Source organism: Ammospiza nelsoni, chromosome W, assembly GCF_027579445.1.
Source record: "Ammospiza nelsoni isolate bAmmNel1 chromosome W, bAmmNel1.pri, whole genome shotgun sequence".
Classification (NCBI taxonomy): Eukaryota; Metazoa; Chordata; class Aves; order Passeriformes; family Passerellidae; genus Ammospiza; species Ammospiza nelsoni.
In genome coordinates this window covers 4,124,179-4,147,596 of record NC_080668.1, presented here as the reverse complement: position 1 = coordinate 4,147,596, position 23,418 = coordinate 4,124,179, and the positions used below count along the sequence as shown (strand labels likewise).

Sequence of the window (23,418 nt, the reverse complement as noted above, 5' to 3'; positions counted from 1 at the left end):
GCTCCCTTTCCCCCTGTTTTGCAGAGAAAAGAAGAAACCTCACAACTTTATAAAAGTTGTAAAGCCCGGTATGTTTATTTACGACACGCGCAGGACGCAAGTCCCCCAACAAGGCATGCGTGCCTCTGAAGACCTCGGGTCTTCTTTTATCCCCCTTCCAAATGCATATGCATACAGGTACACAATAAGTTCATACATATTCATTCCGTGTGACATTTAGCACCAGTTCTTCTTTATCAAAGGAATTTCTAAGTCGGGGGCAAATTGACCTTGTGGTCTTTTCTGTTTTTCTTTCTCTGTCTCCTTGCTGTCTCGGCATGCAAGTTCTTCCTTCAGCTTTGGCCTCACAGACTTTTCACCTCTCTTAGACACTTCACCTAATTCAGAATGGATCTTTACTCTGTCTCACCCTCACCACGGGCTCACCTTCCCCTCAGCCCGTCCCGCCTCCGCGGGGAGGCCGGTGGAGGCGATTCCGCCCTATGCCGCGGCGCCGGGCCGGCCGGTCCCCCCCATGGCTGAGGTGGCGGCGCTGCCGGCCGGAGCGGGCAGCGTTCCTCCATGGCTGTGTACATGTGCCGGGCCTTGCTGCCTGCCCACGCCGGGCCCTGCGGGGAGCTGGGCGCCGGGCCGCTGCTGCGATGGATGGACGCCGCCGCCTGCCTCGCAGGTACGGCCAGCGGGGCCCGGCCCCTGCTCGCCCGGGAGTGGGAGGGGACAGCCCTAGCCCTGCGGGAGGCTGGAAGGAAGGTGTCAGCCCGTGGAAGGGAGAGAGGGCATTGGAGGTAGCACCGGGTAGGGTGGAAGGGGCCACAGTGGTCATCCTGTCCTGCCTCAGAGTCACCCCAGAGCCCGGGACACGGGATTGTACAGACACTGCTGGGACGGGTCCGGTGAGCTCCGCTCCGCACCCTCTCTGGGCAGTGTGTTCAGTGTTCACTGGAAAAGTTCATCATAGAATCACAGAATCCCGCTGAGATGGAAGGGACCCACAGGATCACCCAGCGCCACCCCTGCCCTGCACACACATCCCAACAATCCTACCCTGGGCATCCGTGGGGTGCTGTCCAAACTCCCCTGGAGCTCTGGCAGAGCCTGTTCAGTGCCCCACCACCCTCTGGGGGAAGAACCTTTCCCTCATCTCCACCCTGACACAGCTCCATGTTCAGATGGAACTTCCAGGGCATCATTTTCTGCCCCTTGCCTCATGTCGCATTGCTGGGTACCACCAAGCAGAGCCTGATCCATGTTCTGACACCTTTTTTTGACATTTGTACATGTCCAAAAGGGATGAAGGGATGAAGGACCCTCTCACTCATCTCTTCCCGAGGCTGAGCAGATCCAGCTTCCCTTGAGAGGAGGATGCTCCAGTCCCCCAGTCATTCTGGTAGCCTGCACTGGACCCACTCCAGGAGCTCCACGTCTTTCTCGAGGAGCCCAGGAGATTTGGGGTGCAGTTAGGAACAGACACCACAAGGGTGAGGCGTCAGATGGCATGGGAGAGCGAGGAAGGTGGTGGGAATGTGAGGATGAGGAGAATTTTAAAAAGGAGCAGCAGAAGGGAAGAAAAGAGGTGGTAAAAGATAAGCAACAGAAGGAAGGAAAGTACTAATTTAAGATTATTTGCACTTGTGTGCCAAACAGAAGGACGGGTGCCACTGCCTTGGCAGGGGATTGGACTAAATGGTCTCCAGAGGACTCTTCCAGCCCTAACTATTCTGGGATTCCGTGGTTCTGTGAAACAACCACAAATCCAGCCAGCGTGCAGAGCACTCCATGCCTGCATGTATCTCGGCTTCCAACGCTTCTAAACCACCCTCACCAGCTCGTACAAGTGACGGGTGAGCACTGTGAGCGCGGGGGAAGCACAGAGCGAGAGCCTGGCGGCGAGCAGCGATCCCGGTGCACGGATCAGCAGCCACTCCAGAGCCTGGCTGGCGGCGTTCCGGAGCCCCTGCCAGGGTGCGGGGTGCGGGATGCGGGGCCCGGGGTGCCGAGATGCGGGGCTGGCTGTCCCTGCTGCGGTGACACTGCAGTGCCGTGCCCGAGCAGGGGTCGCACCCACATCCCCCAAAAGGAGCACGCCTCTTCTCTCAGGTGTATGAGGGAGTGATTCCGTTCCAGCCCCTCAGTGTTTTAACCCTCAGAAGGGATTTTTTGAGCAGAGGCTGTGCTTTCCTCTCGTATTTTCAGAGGGAGGTCTTCAGATTTTGATATGAAACCTCTGATTTCTCTGAGCTCCTCATGTGATGCTCACTAAAAATACGGGGCTGCTTGGGAGTGAGAGCTCTTGCCTGTTGTGCAGTGCTGTTTTCCAGGCTTCCTGCTGGTCCCCTCTCTTGCCTCTGACACTCAGGACTTTGGAGCAGAGGTTCTCTGTGTTTATACAGCTCCTAGTACATTGCAGATCTACCTTTTGACTGGAAGCTCTAGGTGCTATGGTCAAATAAATAATATATCATATTACCTTGCTGAAAAAGTTAACTACCAGGTGATGAAATATTAACAGTAAATAAGATGTTTACCTCTTTTTCACAGCCAAATGTACCCCAGGGAGATGACTAACAGTTCAAATTTAGGTGAAAATATTTTACAGTAGGTGAATTCTGGTTTTGAATTTTCTAAATCTTGTTTGTCTTTGTTTTTATTTAATTCCTGCATTTTTGTTGCAGCACTAAGGACATGTACTTAGCTGCTTTCCACTGTTGTGACTGCACTTATAAGCTACTTTTTTTACCTACTAATAAGTAGGTTTTTCTCCTGTACCTCAGAATCCTCCGCTGACATAAAACTTTCCCATGGATTGCCCTAGCTGATGCTCTTGACATATTGTTTTGAGGGAGAATGATGAGCTTTCTGTGAGCTTGGTAATACTTTGTGACTCTTTCTGTCATTCAAAATGCTTGTTAAGGCTCTCTTACCAGAATGTTCATTTTTAGAAAAAGACCTTAGGTGTAAGTTTTCAAACTGAGTAAGTTAGTCACTATCATCTAGTCTCGTCTCCTGAGGTTGCCCATAAATACAAACACCCTTTACAACAGAATCATTACCAAAAAAATGTAGACTTTAATCTTATTTAGCTTCTCTTTTTCCTAAGGGGCGCACTGCAGAGTTGCATTTTGGTGCTCACAGGAAGAAGAGGGACCTGCTGCATGCAGTCCCTGCCTGTCAGGCACCAGCCCACGGGTGAGTAGCTGCCTGCAGGTGCAGAGTGGTAACCGTGTGCCCCTGTGTCTCTTTTGAAGCTGAGAAACATGCTGGGGTGTCCTGCGTGACAGCGTCCATGGATGACATTCAGTTTGAAGAGGCTGCCAGGTACAAACCAACTGACAACAGTCAGATGTTTCCGTTCTGCAGACTCTTATTTGGCAGAGATAAACTGAGGCATTATAAAATGGGAGAGAGCAGACCTGTGAACTCACCACAGCCACAGGGCTGAGTCTCAAAACTGCTCTTTTCTACCTGTGATAGCCTGACCCTTCCAGAGAGCAGATCCATCTCACAGGGCAGAAATAAACTCTTGTTAACTTCACTTGGCAGTTGAGATGCCTGGTGAGAAAATGATGGCCCAGTGGTCTCTGGCTCTGGGGAATGGCTGCAGGCCACTGCTTATCTCTTTTAAATAAGCAATATTACCTATAAAACTTACTGTTATCAGTGTTTTTATTGCTGCAAGGTCTCTTTCGGTTCATTTCTTAACATCTTTCTCTTTCAGCTATTTTATAAAAAAGATAAATGTTTTACATTCACTGAGCACTGAATTAACTGAGTCTACAAGATAACACAGGACTGAACTTGTTTTACCATTTCTCATGGTTTTCAATGGGATAAAAGACACTGTAAGAGGAAATGGGCCCTTTATTCCTAAACCACACCTTTACAGAAACCTAAAGGTTTCTTTGTGGGTTTTGTGTGGTTTCACACAGAGCAATCTGGGAATTAGGGAGTGGTTAGATGGGATAGACCTGGTTGCATAGAGCAGTGCACATGCAGTTTTTGTGGCTGTGAACACAGCAACACTGGCTGCCAGAGGTACAGATGATGGCAGTTAAAAACTGTTCATAAGTGTAAAATAAGCATCCACTCAGACTTGAGACTGTTAGGGCAGTGCCCATTAGAGCAAGAACTAACGCCAGTGACAAAAGACAACACAATCATACCAATTCTGGAACTCAAAAGAGAATTTCTTGGTGTGTTTCACAATATTGAAATGTTCGTACTGCCTGGAATTGCTCTGTGTTTTTAATTTTGTCTTTAGGAAAAAGTCCTGTTTGTGAAAACTGATCAAAGTTAGGGTAATGTTTCCCTTTCAGGTGTAATAGTTCAGGGTTAGTAGCTTCAGAGCCCTTTTCTGTCTTGTTTCATGAGAGCAGAACAGAGCTGCTGGAATATGATGAAAATACTTTTCCTTCCAAATTTGTTTCTGAATATTTCTCTTTTTTTTCTCCCTTGTAATACCAATGTTCCATTTGTAACAAGAATTTCAGGTACTGATCTTGTAACTGTGAAAGAAATTATTTAAGAAATTATTTTTCTCTGCCAGGTCATCCCTAACATCCTTCTTGTAGCTTAATGTGCAATTTCCTAAATTTTGCCAGATCTAGTTCATTATACAAACATTTTGCATAAATAAAGGAGTTCTTGCTTCTCTCTCTGGTAAATTAATAAGATAGTTTTTAAATAAGTGGCTTACTGTAAGGTTTATTTACCTAAACCAGGTGGCTAAATCTTCTGCAGGGATTAAGTCTTCTGTGTTTATTATGTAAAGAGAAATTGCCACACATCTATATAGTTCAAAACTTAGCCTTATACCATGATAACATCTTCCTTTTCTTGCAATACACAGCAGTTCAGTTGACACATCTGATTTTAAATTCCATTTATTTAAATTTTGTTAGTTTTCTGTCTGTGAATGATAGTCACTTCATTCTGGTAAATTTCTGACAGTTTTAAGTGGAAGTGTGGTGCTGTGTGACTTCTGCCCCTGCAAATCTGTAGCTCTGACCACTCTCCTTTCTGGGAGGGAGCTGGTGGCTCCCTCAGCTGTGCGGTTGGGAACAATTGCCTTAACAGTTCTGCTTTTTCTTTGCAATAAATAATGCAAAAACTTCTGAAATGATTTTGAGCATCTCCTGCAGAAGCTAATGAGGGCTGTGCACCTGCAGATGGTCTTGGTTCTTTGCACTGACCATTTCCCCTGCCCTGTCCACCCAAAGGATTCCACCTGTGTTCTTGGGTGAGTACAAGAAAGAAATTTGCTGTGTAAAAAATTGCTGCGTAGTTTGTTGTTCCTGTCAGGTCCTCTGCAGGAGCAGGTTTCCTATTTCCCATTTCCCATTCTACTTCTGCAGTGGAACAAGCAATTTAAGTAAGCCTTTACCTTTAAATGTCCCAACTTCATTCATTTAAATTAGTAAGCAGCTATTATTATTGTTGTTGTTGTTGTTGTTATTTTTAAATAAACTGGGGTGGCAAATGTGCAAAATCCTTTGCTGTGAATGTTTTGTCAGTACCCAAGTGCTCTGAGTTACATTTTACTTCAGTCTTGGCTGTAATTAGCTCCACTTTTCCTGCCCCAGGGCTGCTCTTCAGCATTTGTAGCTCAGTTTGAATTTCCTGGAGGCAGTGGCCTGACACCCTTCTGTTTTGGCCGTGGCTCTGGCTTACCCTGCACACTGTGTCCTTTTACTTACTGCTCACTGGGAAAACTTGAGGGCAAACTGCCTTCCTGCCACCCTCTCAGCACTGCTTAGGGCTGGGATTTGAGGGCTTTGGAAACAAGGCTTGCTCCTGTTTTCAACATGGAGCAGGTGCTTTAGGAATTCCAGAAGGAAAGAAAATACCTCCTCATTTAAATTTGTTTTGATGACACAATAAGGAGAATTTAAAAGGTAATATATAATAAAATAAATAATATAATAAAAATTAAAATATAGATAATATAATGAAATCACATTCGATAATTGTCTAATAATCCAGAATCTCTAGAATTTTTACCAGATAATAAAGTAAAAATTCTGTTTAGTTGTTTTATGTAGGTAAATGGGGAAGAGTGGTTTTCAGAGGGATGATGTTAGCACAGAAGGGAAAAGCAGTCCTGTTCTTGGCCAAGACTTGGAACACAAACTCTCTCCCCATCCAAGAGCACTTTTTCCCTGGGGTTATCTCCTCGTGTGCACATACCTGTGTGCCAGAGGTGCTTGTGGAGTGTATCTGAGTGCTCCTGCAGCTGTATGTACTCCGTGATTTCTGCAGGATGTGCTTGTGAGCAAAGCCAGAATTCCTGGGTGTACCTGAGCACACCCGCTGCCATTCAGACACCAGCAGAGAGAAGGAATGTTGCCATTAAGGTTGTGCAGTGGCTCTAATTTTATTGACCAAGTCTGACTGGAGAATAACAGTGTTGAATTGAACACAGTGAAAAATTCACTTTTTTTCAGTGAATTCTCAGTGCAGTGTGGAAGACACAGACTGATTAATGAGATGTTCTTTACCACTTTTAGAAGTACACAGAGAGGCAGGTTCAAGCCCTTATAAAGCTGCATGTTTGCCTTCTATAAGGTCTTACTCTTCTTAACAGGGTTGGACAAATTATTGCCATCAGAACAAAGGTGAACAGAGCATTCAAAACCAGCATGGAGGTAAGAGATCAGCACACTTTTTTTCTAAAGGTGTCGAAGGAATAGAGCAGAGGTGGGAGCAGCAGAGGAGCACAGCGTGGCTCCAGGTTTATTTGCTCCAGATATTTGCAGATATCTGAACAATAAAAACTGCCTAATGGCACTCCTTTCAGAGTGTTGCAGTTGTGTGTTTCCTGTGAAATAATCCATGTCAGAGTAGCAACTGGGCCCTGAAGAATTGAAGCTTTTGGCAGGTGTAGTGGGCAGGATGGGAGAGGTGGTGTTGGTCCAGGCCAGATCCACAGAACAGGTGAAGTTCAAATCGTTTTAGAGACTTTTGATACAAATGTACATATGTCAGGTGTACACATGATCCTAATCTTCATACTGCAGTCAGTGTGCAATGCCTTGCCTGATCACTTCAAATCAGAACTGAACTTTGGGGATGCTTTTTGTGCATTGTGCCTGTGTTCAAATCCCATTATTATTAATGGGAGTGATGCATCTCACAGGTAATGTATTCCAAAAGTTTCTAAAAATTAGAAAAAACCTAATTTTGATGTGTGTCAGGCCTATGCCACAGGATCGAATCCAGTGTTTCATATTCAAGTGTTTCATTTTGCTTTGCACCCCTAAGCACACTTTTTTTGCATGTACAGATCTTAGGAACTCATTCAGATGGGGATTCCAAATGCCACAGAAGAAAATGGAAGAAAATATCCATAACACTACATCTAACTGTCTTTCCTGTTTTTATAATTCTACCCTACAAGTGATGCTAAACAAACATAAAATTTGTGCTACTAAAAAACCTTTCAGAGCTGACTGAATATTGTGATGACCAGAGATGTATCAGTGATTAGAGCAGGTTTTTTACCTTTATGCTTTAGGTGTAAGGGACTGATAAAAACTGCACTGTATTGTCTCAAATCAACTGACTATGATGTAAATACCTTTTTTGTCTCCTTCCTCCACCACCTTCTTCCTTGTAGGTTGGCATCAAGGTGACAGTACAGGATGTTTTGACTAATGCTGAAAAGATTGTGAGTGTGGCATATGCAACATATGAGGCCAAACCAGTTGGTGGTGGAAAAATATTTTTCCTGTTTTCTCCTAAGCTTGGAGCGACTGAGTTTCTGTGAAATAACCCAACTTTTCTGGTTGTGAAACACAGCAGAAACAATGTTTATTCTGATCAGTGATAGGAAAAAAGCATGAAGTTCAGACTTTATAAGATAGAGTCTGGGGGTTTATTTCTAATTTGCTTCTCTGAAATGCTTAGGTTGTTGTTATTACTACTACTACTACTACTATTATTATTATTATTATTATTATTATTATTATTTCCATTTCTATTTCCACGTCCTTTTGCACATTTGTTCATTATACAAGTGAGGTCTTTGTGAAGGCTACGGTATTGACAGAGGCAAGCAGTGAAAGGGAGATCCTTGTGAGTCTCTCTCCTTTTCAGAAGTTGATTGCAGGGTGGGCTTTTTTATCCTTCACTTCCCCTCTTGGGGAGGTTGTTCAGACATCACTGCTCAGACAGAAGACGTCATTATTTTTAAGCTCACTTCCAATCTAAATTGGTTCTTTGCCATTTATGTTGATTGGTTTTCACTTCAGAGCTGTTTTTCTCCCCAGTGTTTGGAAATCAGTCATGGTACCATTGGCCTTCACATCACTGTGCCAGACAGGCACAGTCTTTTTAGAATTTTCTTGTAGGGAAGGCCAGACACTCCTCAGACTCTCTTAACAAACTCCCTTTGCATGTAAAATTCTGCTTTCTTGAATGTCACATCATGGATCTGACTTTCCTGTCTCACTGCATGTGTTATGACAGCACATCTGGCTGTTAAACATCCACTGGAGATTGGCAGAGTCATCCCATGAGCAATTAATACATCCAATCACTACAGCTCTCTCTTCTGTGAGGATGTGCCACAGTTTGGAGAAGAAACAGACTAGAGCAGTTTTACTAAAACTAAAGCCCAGCTCTTGTCTCTGAAGGGCTAATGGCTAAATTTCTACCCTGATAGCACAAAAATATTATCAAGAATTGTTTGTTACTAGTTTGATATCGTACTCAAACCATAAACCTGTTTACCTTTTGCCCAAATTTCTGGGGAGATTAATTCAGGATTAAATTGGAGATGATTAATTAAGATTAGGCTTAAGACAGGAATGTCCCAGAGGGAGTTTGAGAGTTCAGTTCAAATTCCATGACAAACTAAAATCTCAGAGAGACTGAAGAATATTTTTTTCAAATCCACTTTTCTGAACAACTGTTTCTAAGGTTGTACAGAGAGAATGTCAATATAACCACCATCTTAATTTTTTAACTTGGCCACGTGGGAAAATCTAGGAAGCTCTTGAAAAGGGCTGGAAAGGAGGCAATGAATCTGGAAGAGGGTTAGAGGCAAGAGGCAAAGGCTGAGAAACATTAGTGGCTGCACTGCAAGACACAAAATGTTGAATTTGTCTGTGGTGTGCTGCTTTGTGCATTATTTTAATGCTTCTGAGGCTAGGCCTTCTAGACAAATCTCACAAGTGATTGTTCAGATTATTCACCTGTGGTGTAATTACCCAAATGTAGTAATTTTCTTAAAATTACTACATTTGTTTTGGATGCAGCTTGTAATTGAACTGAAATACACAGGAATTTGCACTGACACCACTGACCGGTGCAACTGAATTTATTTTCTGGTTCAAAATTTCTATCCTCAAACCTTCATATTAAGTTCATATTTTCCTGTCCTTTTCATTTATTTTTTTTCTTAAATGAGAACTGTCTTAAACACTGTGTGCTCTCATCGATGCTTGTATTTAAAAGCTAAAAGCACTTTGTCATTGAGTTTTAATGAATGATTCTGAAAGGATAATGCAGAATCTCTTGAACTTTATACCCCATGTTAGTTGTATTATTAAACTTGTCATCTTGGACAGCTGATAGGAAGAAGTAGAAAATGCTGATGCCATTTTAAGTTCAAAGTGCGCTTTGTTACGATTGTGAAATTCGGAATTGCTGTATTTTTTTCCCTCTCCATTTGCACAGGTTGAGTTAAAACCTGTACAGCTTCTGTCTGCAGAAGACCACCTGGAGCACATCCTGGCTATTGAGAGGAGAATAATCCATCTGGGCTATGTCCAGGTCTTTCAGAAGCTGATGCAGGAGAGCAATAAGGAAGGTGTATTTTCTACTCAGCACAGAAGGTAAAACGGAAGGGAGGAAGGGAGGAAGGGAGGAAGGGAGGTGTTATGAACAAAAACTCGGTTAATATTTTTTATGAGAAAAAGTTTCAAAAAGGCAGCCAGACCACTGGCCCTGCCCAAGTTCTGTGTGTTTTGTTATTGTAATCACGGGTCGTTGTCGTTAATGGTTGTCTTTGTATTAGTAAAAGCCCTGGCTGGGGCGAGGTAATGGCCCTTCTCCTGGGTGGGGACCTTGCCCAAGGCTAAGTTTTACCTTTCTCAGAATAGGGAAGATACCTGAGAAGGTGGGGGGGGTTATGCAAAGTGACTCGCAAGACCAGAATGCTTTGTGGGACCCCCATCTCCAAACTCGTGGAGAAACCCCAAAAACAACGAGCCACCTAAGAGTTAAGAGACTGGAGTGATGTCTGGACGTGAGGAACCAAGTGCTGAGCCTGCAGAGATGCGGGAAACCTTCATCGTTCCTCACCCTGTCCTCGAGATCCCCCGAGCCAGGACTGGGGGGGTCTGGAGACCCGGACCGAGCAACATCTTATGGGATCAAGCCCTAAAGGCTCCCAAGAGGATCTGATCCCCAGCTCTGCCCCTGGTGGACAGAGCTGTGCATATCCTCCTCCTCTGAGTCGCCCTGGGAGAGACGACGGGAGACTGCAGCCCCGCCGAGCTACCCAATCCTGAGCTGATCACTTTTAATAAAGGCATTAAACAGGAGAAGAAGTCTCCTGGCCCTTTGTTTATTTCAGCTGGGGGCTCGTCCGGGATAGCCACGCCGCAAGAGGACTCAGGACTGGCCATCTTGGATCTTCAGAGGACAGCTGGCTACCAGGACCAGAGGGACCGGCTCAGGACAGCGACGCAGAGGAGCACCGGAGCACTGGACTGGTGAGAAATCCGGTGGCGGGAGTGGGAGACGTGCGCATGTGTGTGTGAGTGAGACGAGGGCCGGCAGCCGGACCTTCGAAGCGAGAGTGGACCCCTCAGTACTGCGGTTCCGGCTTTTCGCGAGAAAAGCGGCCAGGAACAGGGGGACGCGAGTGGAATTAGCGCAAGTGAGTCGTCTCCCAAGGGGGAATAAAGGGACCCCCCACTCCGGGCGTGCGGAGTGAATTACTGTGTATGAGTGGCACGCACCCCAAAGTCCTGACAAAGGGAGGTCAGGCACTTTTGTAAGGCTCGAGAAGGATTCGAGTAAGATTTGTCAGTCCCGAGAAGGATTCGGGTGTTTCACAAGCCCTGCAGGCAAAGTAAGTCCTGACAGAAGGAGTCAGGCACAAACCCCAGCGAAGGAGGCTGCGGTTTGCTTTTAAGTCCTGATACAGTGAAGCCTAAAAATTGGCAGGTTAGGCAAACTAAAAAATCAGGCAGTTGTTTTTCCTGACTGAGGGTGTCAGGCACGACCCGGATTCTTAGGCCGTGGCTTCGTGTGTTTAAGTCCCGATAGATGTAAGACCTGACGCTGGGAAGTTGGGCAATCAAGAGATTGGGCAGTTGTTTCAGTATAAAGTCCTGAGCGTCAGGCAGAAATTTGAAGTTCAGTGGAGGAGGCTGGGGCTCCTCAAAGAAGGGTTTCCCGGTCAGTAGAGGCACCTTTGGGATTTTTTTTATTGAGACCTGAAAAATGGGATGTTGTAGTAGTAAAAAGACTGGCAAGAGACTGAGGTATATACATCCCAGTAGTCCCTTAGGAGAACTGTTAGTGAAATGGGATTTTATAGAGGCCACGGAGGGATTAGATAAAGTGAAAATGATCCATTATTGTATGGAAGTGTGGCCAGAATTAGAGGTGCAAGGAGGATGGCCTTGGTGTGGGACAAAGGATAAGTGGATGTGCCAACAATTAAATAATTATCTGACAGCTCGAGGCGATACTGATCCTGAGCAATTACTGTATGTGGCTTGCTGGTTAAAGAGTGCTGTTGAGGATGAAGGGGTGCGAATTTGTAAGGTACAGAGGAAGAAAGAGGGGAATGAAGGAGGGGATGATAGAACTAGTAAAAAATGGGACCCCCTGGATTATTTGCCTCCTTCTGCCCCTCCACCTTATAATCCTCTTCTTCAAGCACCTCAAATGGCAGGTCCGGTTCCTCCCCCGGCTGCCATCTCATTACCACCTGCTCAAATTCCTTCTTCTACCTCTTCAGCTTCAGCTATGACAAACTCAGTATCTCCTCCAGTTCCTTCTGCACCACCACGAGTGCATACTCCACCTGCTGCATTCTCCACCCCTTCTCCAGCTCCGCTTAATATCTACTCAGGCTCTTCTCCCCCTCCTATTGCTGTCCCTTTACCTCCTCCTAGTTGGGACACAAATGTCTCCTCACCCGATAAACAGCTATCAGCAAATACACCTGCTGATGGGCAGAACATTCAGGGTAACCCAGAGAACCCTCAAAGTAGCTTGGCATCTGAAGATGGGCCTTACTGTAGCACCAGATCTAAGACCTCCAAGGCAGAGAAACTCTTTCCCCTCAGAGAGGTTCCTATGGGAGGAATAGCGGGAGGTGTTGGCTTTGTGAATGCTCCCCTAACTGCTTCTGAGGTGAGAGGATTCAAGAAAGAGTTGGGGCATTTAGTTGAGGACCCAGTGGGCATAGCCAACCAAGTGGATCAATTTCTAGGTCCGAATATCTACACTTGGGGGGAGATGAATTCCATCCTGAGTATATTATTTTCCCCAGAAGAGGTCCAGATGATTAGGGCGGCTGGCATAAAAATTTGGGAGAAAGATAACAGTCCAGGACCCCAGGTGCCAACAGGTGAACAGAAGTTGCCACTAACAGAGCCCAACTGGAACCCTAATCAGGAGGAGGGGAGGAAGGCCATGAGGGAATATAGGTCTTTGATAATACGGGGGATCAAAGAGTCAGTTCCCAAAGGAACCAATACCCAATTGGCATTTGAGGGTACACAGGAGAAAGATGAAGCTCCTGCTGCCTGGCTTAATCGCCTAAGGCGGAATTTCCAGTTGTACTCTAGAATAGACCCAGACACCCCAGAAGGTCAAATGCTACTAAAAGTCCAATTTGTTACCAAATCTTGGCCTGATATACGGAGAAAACTGGAAAAGATGGAAGATTGGCAAGAGAAGGACATTAATGAGTTATTAAAAGAGGCATTGAAGGTGTATTTAAGAAGGGAGGAAGATAAAGCAAAGGCCAAGGCTAAGATCATGGTTGCTGTAGCTAGAGAAAGTGCAGGGTGGGCAGGTCCACCACCAGGAGGAGGCAAGGATAGGCCAGTACTGACCGGTGCACGAAGGGTGGTGAGACCTCAGGAAGTCCCTTTGAGAGTACGACAGTGTTATTACTGTGGGGAGGCAGGACACATCAGGAGGTTTTGTAAAAAGCTCAGTCTCGATGAGGCAATAGCCAAGGAACAGGACAATTTAGGAAGAATTCTTAAGGGGGAGGACTAGGGGTGTCAAGGGCTTTTTACTATAGGGGACCCGATGAAACATCTAGAAGAGCCCTTGGTAAATTTTGAAGTGGGACCCCTAAATGAAGAATTTGAATTTTTGGTTGATACAGGGGCAGATAAGTCCTGTCTCAACAAAATACCACAAGGTATGGAAATTGGGAGACAATTTTGTGAAGTATTGGGTGCAGAAGGGAGACCATTTAGAGCATCTGTGATTGAAGAAGTGAAAATAATTGGAAACTCAAGGCAATGTAAAGCTAATTTTCTTTATCTGCCTAACTTAGAAAAAAGTTTGTTAGGAAAGGATCTGCAAGTCCATTTGGGGGTTGGGATTGTTCCAAGGGAAGGGAGAATGGTAGTACAAGTGATGAAGCTGTCTCAAGGAGATGTTGCAGAAATAAATCCTGAGGTATGGGCTGAGGGGGGAAAGAGAGGCTTATTAGACATTCCACCGATAACAATAAAAATGCAGGATGATACCTCACCCATACGGGTTAAACAGTATCCGATTTCCCTAGAAGGAAAGAAGGGGCTTGCTGTAGTCATCGAGCAACTGTTGCAGGAGGGAATTTTAGAACCCTGCATGTCACCACATAATACCCCTATACTGGCAGTTAAAAAGGCTGAAGGGAAATATAGGCTGGTACAAGATTTGAGGGAAGTCAACAAAAGAACCATTGCCAGACATCCAGTTGTGCCCAACCCATATAGTCTCCTAAGCAGAATTCCAAGAGAACATGCTTGGTTCACTGTCATAGATTTGAAGGATGCTTTCTGGGCGTGTCCTCTGGCAACAGAATGTAGGGATTGGTTTGCCTTTGAATGGGAGGACCCGAGTACGAAAAGGAGGCAACAGCTAAGGTGGACCCGATTACCACAGGGGTTCACTGAATCCCCCAATCTCTTTGGACAAGCTTTAGAGAGTTTGTTGGAACAATTTGTCCCTGAACAAGAAGTGCAGATCTTGCAGTATGTTGATGACCTGATGGTATCAGGAAAGGAAAAAGATCAGGTCAGACAAACTAGTATTAAACTTTTGAATTTTCTGGGGGAGAAAGGACTAAAAGTTTCCCAAGGGAAACTACAATTTGTGCAATCAGAAGTAACATACTTGGGGCACATAATAGGGGGAGGGTATAAGAAACTAAGCCCTGACAGGATTTCAGGTATTTTAGCTCTCCCGGCCCCAAAAACGAAAAGAGATGTGAGAAAACTCCTGGGCTTGTTTGGATATTGTAAGTTATGGTTGGATCAATACACACAGAGTGTGAAATTTCTGTATAATAAACTAGTAGATCCAGAACCCCTAATTTGGACAGTTGAAGATGATCAACAATTGGAAAACTTAAAAGACAAATTGTCTTCTGCCCCGGTCCTAAGCTTACCAGATCTCAGAAAGGGCTTTGACCTGTTTGTGAGTGCAGAAGGAGGTATAGCCTATGGAGTATTAACTCAGGAGTGGGGAGGGTGCAGGAAACCTGTGGCATACATCTCCAAATTGTTAGATCCAGTGGCTAGAGGCTGGCCAGTTTGTATACAGGCAGTAGCAGCAACTGCAATCCTGATAGAGGAGACTCAAAAATTGACCTTACAAGGAAAAATTAAAGTGCATACTCCTCATGATCTTAAGGCAGTACTGAGACAGAGAGCTCCGCAGTGGTTAACCGATGCTAGAATATTAAAATATGAGATAATACTAATGAATACAGAAGACTTAGAATTTATCACATCAAATGCCCTCAATCCAGCACAATTCCTAATGGGAGAGCCTATAGAGAATTTAGAACATGACTGTCTAGAATTGGTTTATCTCCAAACAAAAGTAAGAGAAGATTTGGAAGATCAGCCTCTAGCAACTGGAAGAAGCTTATTCATAGATGGCTCTTCGAGGGTAGTAAATGGAAAAAGAGCTTCAGGTTATGCCATTATAGATGGAGAAACATTACAAATTGCAGAAAAAGGGAAACTATCCCCAAGCTGGTCAGCCCAAAGTTGTGAAATATATGCCCTGAAAAGGGGACTGGACTTACTGGAGGGGGACCGGGGAACCATTTATACGGACTCCCAATATGCATATGGGACAGTGCATACATTTGGGAAAATATGGGAGGAACGTGGGTATTTAAGTTCAAAGGGAAAGAGCTTAGCCCATGAGAACCTAGTGCGATCAGTACTAGAGGCCCTACAAAAACCTATAGAAATAGCAGTGGTCCATATAAAGGGGCACCAAAGAGGAGACAGTTTAGAAGTTAAAGGAAACCGACTGGCTGATCAGATAGCCAAAGAAGCAGCTCTAGAACCAGGAGATCCAGTAAAAATTTTGAAGACAAAAATGACACCTGAAAAAGGGGAGGAACCTATATTTAGTGAAGAAGAATTAGAAGCAATAAAAGATTTAAAGTTACATCAAGGACAACAGGGAGAGTGGTTAACCTCAGATGGACGGGTGTTTTTGAATAAAGCACTGGCTCGGACAGTGCTAACAGAACTACATAAATTAACTCACTGGGGAGTCCAAGGACTATGTGATCATTTCCTAAGAAATAACCTATGCATCGGGGTATATAGCCTGGCTAAAGCTGTTACCAGAGGGTGTATCATTTGTCAAAAAGTGAACCAAAAAGTTATGAGAAAAGTAGCACCTGGAGGAAGGGAATTAGCCTTGAGACCCTTCCAAAGCATACAGATAGATTTCACTGAAATGCCCCCAGTGCAAGGATACAGATATTTACTGGTTATAGTTGATCATCTCACGCACTGGGTAGAAGCCTTCCCGACCAGGAGGGAAACAGCTCAAGTCGTGGCAAAAGCAATCCTAGAGAATATTATCCCCAGATATGGTATTGTGAACACCATAGACTCAGACCGAGGTCCACATTTTGTGTCCCAAACATTACAAAATATAATTGAGGCTTTAGGAATGAAATGGAGGTTGCATACTCCGTGGCACCCCCAGAGTTCTGGGAGGGTTGAGCGAATGAACAAAACTCTCAAAAATGTATTAACTAAATTGATTGAAGAAACAAAGATGAATTGGCTGAAGTGTTTGCCCCTAGCGCTGTTGCGCATCAGAACAAGACCTCGGGCTGACATAAGAATTTCACCTTATGAAATGATGTTTGGGCTGCCATTCTTGTTAACACCTTATAGCACAGGAGACTATCTGGAAGGGGAAGAAGCTACCAGAAAGTATTTAGAAATAATTGGAAGAACTCTGGAGGGACTTAGAAAGAAAGGATACCTTCCTCAAACTTCCCCTCTCGACACAAAAGTTCACAACATTAGTCCAGGAGATTGGGTTTTGATAAAATCATGGACTACAGGAACATTAATGCCTAAATTTGAAGGCCCCTTCCAGGTGCTCCTGATCACAAATTCAGCTGTGCGGACCAAAGAAAAAGGTTGGACTCATATCACAAGAATAAAAGGGCCAGTCTCACCCCCAGGTACAGGACTGGATCCAACATCAGCTTCCCCCTCTGGCATTGGACCAGAGTCCACACCACTCTCACCCCCCGGCGCTGGACGAGATTCATCTGCTTCACAAGCTAAATCATCTGAGTACACTGTGGTAAAAGGACCAAAGGATTTAAAGTTGACTCTCAGAAGGAAGAGTCAAAAAGACTGAACTGTGTGGGAAAAAAATTGTTTGTTAAGAGTTCTAATATTGCTTAAAATGTTTTAAGACTGTTCTGTGTAAACTATGTTGGTAAAAAGTTTAAGACTGTAAATAAGTAATTCTAGTTAAGTTCCCCAATTTATTTCTAAAGACTCCAGGTTAATCCTCTACAGAACACTCCCCTGGGAGGGGAAACCAAAATTGGTAGGGAACAGACCAAGAGAGGTTTAACCAGAGAAGCGGGTAGAAAGGACTCTAAAGAGCTTGGAAGCTTTTCCTCAGTAAAGTTCCCCAAGAGGCAAGGCCGGGTGGGCAGGCTGTGTGAGATGACCCATACCGGACTCTTGGGAAGGGTAGTACTGATGGCTCTGATTGCTGGTGGTGCTCAGGGGAGCCCAGTTGAGCCGTGCAATGAATGCTACCAACCCCTCTGTGAGGAGGAAGTGAGCTCCTTGTCGAGAGTCCACATCAGTTCTAACCCTCATTGTGTTAGCCTCTCCCAATTGGTCTTTTATCAAAAAAATAAGAGAGTGTATTGGATAGTATACAATACTGCCACTTTTAGGCAGCCACTCGTAGGAGAGTGCCCTATAGAGGAAGCCTGGTTGTGTTTTGAATGGGATACTGCTGAAACAAGCTCAGCAGATCTAGTAAAAAGCAAAGAAATGGTGAAAATGGTAAGAAAAATTGTTTGTTATATGAGTGTACTGGAAAAGAGATAAACCCCTTTAAGAACACATTTCAGGGGAGCCTTAAACCCCTAGATTTGATCTTGTCTGGCAGCTGCACCGCTGGAGTGATAAAACCAATTTTCTTATTACCCAAAGAAACTGGATCAAGTTTGGGAGTTCCTATATATAATGATTTGGGAGAAATTAAACAGAACAGGCACAGTGAAATAGAAATTGAGAAAATCCAAAATTGTAAAAGCCAAATTCGTATCCCAATATCTATGTTAAACAAAGTTATTCAGCTCCAGGCAGTATTAAAAATAAAGAATTCAATTATTAGGAACATTTCAAACGAAATAAAAAGGTTAGCATGTGTAAATAATGAAGATCAAACTCCTACACTTGATCCCAGTGGGTGGGAGAACCTGGAGATTTTCAAAAAGGATGTGTGGGAAAAGGTAGTTTTTCTCGCTGTGTGTGTACTTGGAGGATTGCTATTTTTACTATGCTTATTTATCTGTTTCAGTAAAATAGTGTTTGCCATGAAGACAAACCTGAAGAAACCAAGGGGAGTAACAAGGTTAAGTAACCATGATTACCAAAGTGCACAAGAGATTTATAGTAGATTCAAAACAAAAATCGGGAGTTGATGCGAGCTTAGAGTTTAAGCTCGATCAAAGAAAAAGAGGGGGGACTGTTATGAACAAAAACTCGGTTAATATTTTTTATGAGAAAAAGTTTCAAAAAGGCAGCCAGACCACTGGCCCTGCCCAAGTTCTGTGTGTTTTGTTATTGTAATCACGGGTCGTTGTCGTTAATGGTTGTCTTTGTATTAGTAAAAGCCCTGGCTGGGGCGAGGTAATGGCCCTTCTCCTGGGTGGGGACCTTGCCCAAGGCTAAGTTTTACCTTTCTCAGAATAGGGAAGATACCTGAGAAGGTGGGGGGGGTTATGCAAAGTGACTCGCAAGACCAGAATGCTTTGTGGGACCCCCATCTCCAAACTCGTGGAGAAACCCCAAAAACAACGAGCCACCTAAGAGTTAAGAGACTGGAGTGATGTCTGGACGTGAGGAACCAAGTGCTGAGCCTGCAGAGATGCGGGAAACCTTCATCGTTCCTCACCCTGTCCTCGAGATCCCCCGAGCCAGGACTGGGGGGGTCTGGAGACCCGGACCGAGCAACATCTTATGGGATCAAGCCCTAAAGGCTCCCAAGAGGATCTGATCCCCAGCTCTGCCCCTGGTGGACAGAGCTGTGCATATCCTCCTCCTCTGAGTCGCCCTGGGAGAGACGACGGGAGACTGCAGCCCCGCCGAGCTACCCAATCCTGAGCTGATCACTTTTAATAAAGGCATTAAACAGGAGAAGAAGTCTCCTGGCCCTTTGTTTATTTCAGGAGGAAGGGAGGAAGGGAGGAAGGGAGGAAGGGAGGAAGGAAGGAAGGAAGGAAGGAAGGAAGGAAGGAAGGAAGGAAGGAAGGAAGGAAGGAAGGAAGGAAGGAAGGAAGGAAGGAAGGAAGGAAGGAAGGAAGGAAGGAAGGAAGGAAGGGAGGGAGGGAGGGAGGGAGGGGGGGAGGGGGGGAGGGGGGGAGGAAGGAAGGAAGGAAGGAAGGAAGGAAGGAAGGAAGGAAGGAAGGAAGGAAGGAAGGAAGGAAGGAAGGAAGGAAGGAAGGAAGGAAGGAAGGAAGGAAGGAAGGAAGGAAGGAAGGAAGGAATCTCCTTGTGGTTGGGGTGTCAGGTAGAAGAGTCTGTGCCACATTAGTGGATAGAGGTGTGTTAGGCAGTTATTCAGTTTCTTTGTCTCTCAGAAATTCCAGATGTAAAAACACAGGGTTCAAGGCCAGGTGTGCATTAAATAGATGTGAAATGCAGATCTTCATGTGGTTCTGTGTGTGGGGTTTCACAGGTCACACAGAACTCAGCAATAAACACAGCAATAAACTTCTGTGACACTAGTTGTGATGTAGACAGAAGCATGACATTCACTCAGGCTTATGGCCATGTCTTTGCCAGAAAGGAAAGTAAGAACTATGTTTATGCCCTGAGATGATTCCCAACAAGCAGAAGTTTCATTATGTGGAGGTCAAAACAGGTAAAAAAGTTAGAAGAACTGAACGAAGAAACAGGTTCTTCTTTATTTATGGTAGTAATTTCTGTTCTTAAAGAAAGTTGTGCTTGTAAGTTGTTGTGTTCCCTCACAAAAGAAATTACTCAGAGCAGTTGGGAAAATATGCTGGTATTTAGAAAATCTGAGCTGTAGCTCCATGTATAAATAACAGACATTATGTGGTTTTACTGAGGAGAGATTAAACCTGTTATAAACAAAGATCTAACCTTAGTAAGACTTCGTAGAACTGCAGAGTCATGTTTGGTACAAGAAAACAAGGTATTTGTTTTCATGGTAACTGTCTCACAGGGTACAGTTTAATAACCTGAGTGACAAATCAGAGGTCGATGGGTTTTGTCTCCACTGCCTTTCCTGGAAACTTCTTTGAAGGATATTATTGTAGCACTAATTCACCTCCTTAAGGAGACAGAACAAGCAGAGTGGGAAAAGAGAGGAGAGAACATTGTGTGTAAAGGCTGCGAGGTAGCAGCATATGTACAAATCATACCCTGAAAGTTAGGTTTATTTGACGAGTGGATCTTAGGGAACACCTTGAGTAGGTCCAAGGTACAAGTTAGTCATATGTTTCCACACACTTACATAATCACAAAGTTAGCTAATTATGCCACAAGTCAAAAGTACAATTCAGGTCAAGCAGCTCCTAGCACAGATAGGCACTTTTAAAATTGCTTGATGTGATCTCATGCCTAAATCTTCCTGAAAAACACCACTGAAAAGAATTGAGATTAGAGTGAGGATGCAAGGCTAAACACTTGAAAATGACATCAGAAATGCTCAGGTAATACAAGGTAGTTCAGATCCTCATTTCAGTCATTTCATGCAGGTGTTGTCTCAGGCAATTACAAAATTTGTAAGAAGGTGAAATAATCAAGTCCTGCTCTAATCTTAATCCAACACACCTGTACAGGTGCCCATCACACACAGTGCAGAGTCTTTGACAGACATTTGAGTTGGTGCTGAACTGCTCTGACAGCCCCTGAAAGCCAGCACACGCTGGGGCTTCAGCTGCTGCTCCCCTGCAGGACCTGCCCCTGACAAAGGGACACAAAACTGCTCCTGCCACAGAAACTGCTCCTGCCACAGGGACACAGAACTGCCCCTGACAAAATGACGCAGAACTGCCCCTACCAGAGTGACACAGAACCATCCTGACAGAGGGACAGGAACTGCCCCTGACAAAATGACACAGAACTTCCCCTGACACAGAACTGCCCCTGACAGAGGGACACAGAACTGCCCCTGACAGAGGAATTGCCTCTGACAAAATGACACAGAACTGCCCTGACACAGGGACACAGAACTGCCCCTGACACAGGAACTGCCCCTGACAGAGGGACACAGGAACTGCCCTTGCCACAGAGATGTGGGGATGCACTGAGGGCTGACAGCAGCAGCTCCTGGGAGAACAGAGAAAATGTTCAGCTTCTTATTGCTTCCCTTGCAAACCACAAGGCTCTTCTGTGCCTTTCTGTTTGTCTTCTTTTTGCTGAGTCTGAACAAGCTGCTCTCTTTACCAGGTGTGCTTTCTTCTGAAAGCATTCATTGATGCATTGCTGCTCTGTTTCAGATACTTGTGAAGACAAAGATGCAGTTTCAACTGAGCATACCCACGTACAGAGCACTGAGCTTGTCCTGCCTCCTCATGCAAACCATCATGGAAACACTTTTGGTGGCCAGATCATGCCTTGGATGCAGACAGTGGCAAGCATTTCAGCAAGGTACTTTCCTACAGTATTGTCTCAGCATGTGGTTCTAAGTGGATGTGCTTTTAATGTTAAAGGTTTCACAGGGATTTATTTTATGAAGAATACAGACCCAGGCCTTTGTGACTTGTCTTCCTCCTCACATTACAGGAGGCCTTTGAACTATTTAAGTGGTACATCTCTCACAGCATGCCATGCCGCTGAGACTCAGACATTATTCAGTTACACATACAGAGCCTAAGGCAAAAGAGGCTGTGTTACCTTCCTGGGAATCTTTGCAGAAAACTAACATTGGATACAGGAACAGAAACCTGCTCTCCTTGTGCTTGGTGCAGTGTTTTAGAAACAAAGTTAGTTGTTTAACCAGGATCAGACCAATACTCACCCTGTATCAAGTGACATCCAAAAATGAACAGCCTGCTAGAACTTAAGTCTGCAGATCCTCGTGATGCCAGAAGAAAAATAAGTCAGAGAAAAAGGATCCACATAAACAGGCTCTGTTTTTTGGTGTGTGCACAGAATGGATTCATAACCCTCAGCAAGTCACTTGACCTTTCAGTCCCTCTGAGTTGCACATCCTATGGCTTGCAACAATTTTAGCAGTTTAAAGAGCTTGGGCATCTTCAGGTAAAGAGAACAAAATATGTTTTGTGACGCTACCTGCCAGTGTGACCCAGGCACATAATCACTTATTTCCTCTTCCCTGGAGTCAAACCGTTGTTTGTCTCCCTTCCTGTTCCTGGACACCGCACAAAGCTTCTTTGTAAGCAGCACTCAAGTTTCAGTCTAAATTCTCCTTGCATACCGAGTGACCTAATTCACTGCAGGGACATTAGATATGTTTTCTCTTTTTATCTTTAATAATTAAATGACTTCTCCATTCATTATTCATATGGTTTTGATTTGTAGCCAGTGGTTGTACTGATAACAACAGATTTTCTGTAGTGGTTGGATAAACAACTTGTTTTAGTAACAACAGAGTGCACTGACCTTACCCCCATGTGCAATTCCAGTGGCTTGAAGGGACTGTTGCAGATTTTTGCCATAATATGACTCAGAATATTTACCTGTCTTCAGCTGATAAATTTTACCTTGTGGGAGTCACATTTTGATTTAAAAAAGGAAGGGAGACATCAGCAAACAGAGTACTGGACAAATTTTCTTCAAACTAATTAATGTCAAACATGATTACTCATGTTGAGAATTTCAGGAATAAAAGCTGGTCTCAGAGGCTGGTTGAAAGCAGAGATGATGTCGTTTTTGCTTGAGAAGTAACTACTCTCACTATGAACCTTTTGTGAGGCCAGAGTTAGACCCCACCTCTAAGAGTTTCTATGGCCACAGACTGTGATAGAGGAGCAGGAGAGGAGGGATAAGCCTGAAAAAATAAATTTCTAAGGGCATTTTAAATGTTACTCACTCTCCTTCTCACTTCCCCACCACCTTTTTTTGGTCAATACATAAAAATCCTGCAGATAGCAATAAAACCATTTGAATATTAGTAATATTAGCTTGAACTTGATGGATACTTTCTTATTCCTTACATTTGCAATAAAAGCATTAATGGTGTACTTTTCCAGGAAAGAAATGAATATTTAAGCCTGATTTCTGGTTTGTTCCTCTCCTCATCATTATTGTGTTGGCATCTTTAGAGTGAACATTGTAAATAAAATCAACGCTTAGCATTTTAAATCAGAGGAGCAAATTATTTTAATTTAATTACAAAGTAATTAAAATGTATTAGACTATTGAAGAGATGTACCAGTCAGTTAATTAGCTGCAGATAATTGTGTGCATTTAAAAATACCGGTACATTAGTTTTCAAAGTGCAGTTGAGTTAAAAGCTACAAGTGCTACAAAGCTGTATTTTCAAATTTAGAAAACTTCACCATGGAACAATCTATCCTAGATATGCACATGGGCTCCTTACTGAGAGCAGTGTGTTGCTAAAAATAAATGTCATATACTGTGTATTGTCCCCTCTTCCTGTGATGCACAGACATCCCAGTAGAAAGTGAGGGGCTTTGAATACATGCAGAACTGATGA

The 23,418-nt window shown here is 44.2% G+C and overlaps 1 protein-coding gene across 1 annotated transcript; it reads left to right on the top strand.

The window, feature by feature from the left end:
* The first annotated feature begins 561 nt into the window (after positions 1-561).
* Positions 562-21,326, top strand: LOC132086098 (acetyl-coenzyme A thioesterase-like). The gene is made up of 7 exons (XM_059491558.1): positions 562-670; positions 3,246-3,315; positions 6,581-6,641; positions 7,613-7,706; positions 9,045-9,052; positions 9,676-9,833; positions 21,236-21,326. The coding sequence occupies exons 1-7, from the start codon at positions 562-564 to the stop codon at positions 21,243-21,245; spliced, it is 510 nt and encodes a 169-aa protein (XP_059347541.1). The 3' UTR covers positions 21,246-21,326.
* The last annotated feature ends 2,092 nt before the right edge of the window (positions 21,327-23,418 follow it).

Excerpts from the sequence above, each read along its gene's own strand:
- LOC132086098 (XM_059491558.1), top strand. The coding sequence starts at position 562 with ATGGCTGTGTACATGTGCCGGGCCTTGCTGCCTGCCCACGCCGGGCCC. Across the intron at positions 3,316-6,580 it reads CAGTTTGAAGAGGCTGCCAG|GGTTGGACAAATTATTGCCA; the intron begins GTACAAACCAAC and ends TCTTCTTAACAG. Across the intron at positions 6,642-7,612 it reads CATTCAAAACCAGCATGGAG|GTTGGCATCAAGGTGACAGT; the intron begins GTAAGAGATCAG and ends TCTTCCTTGTAG.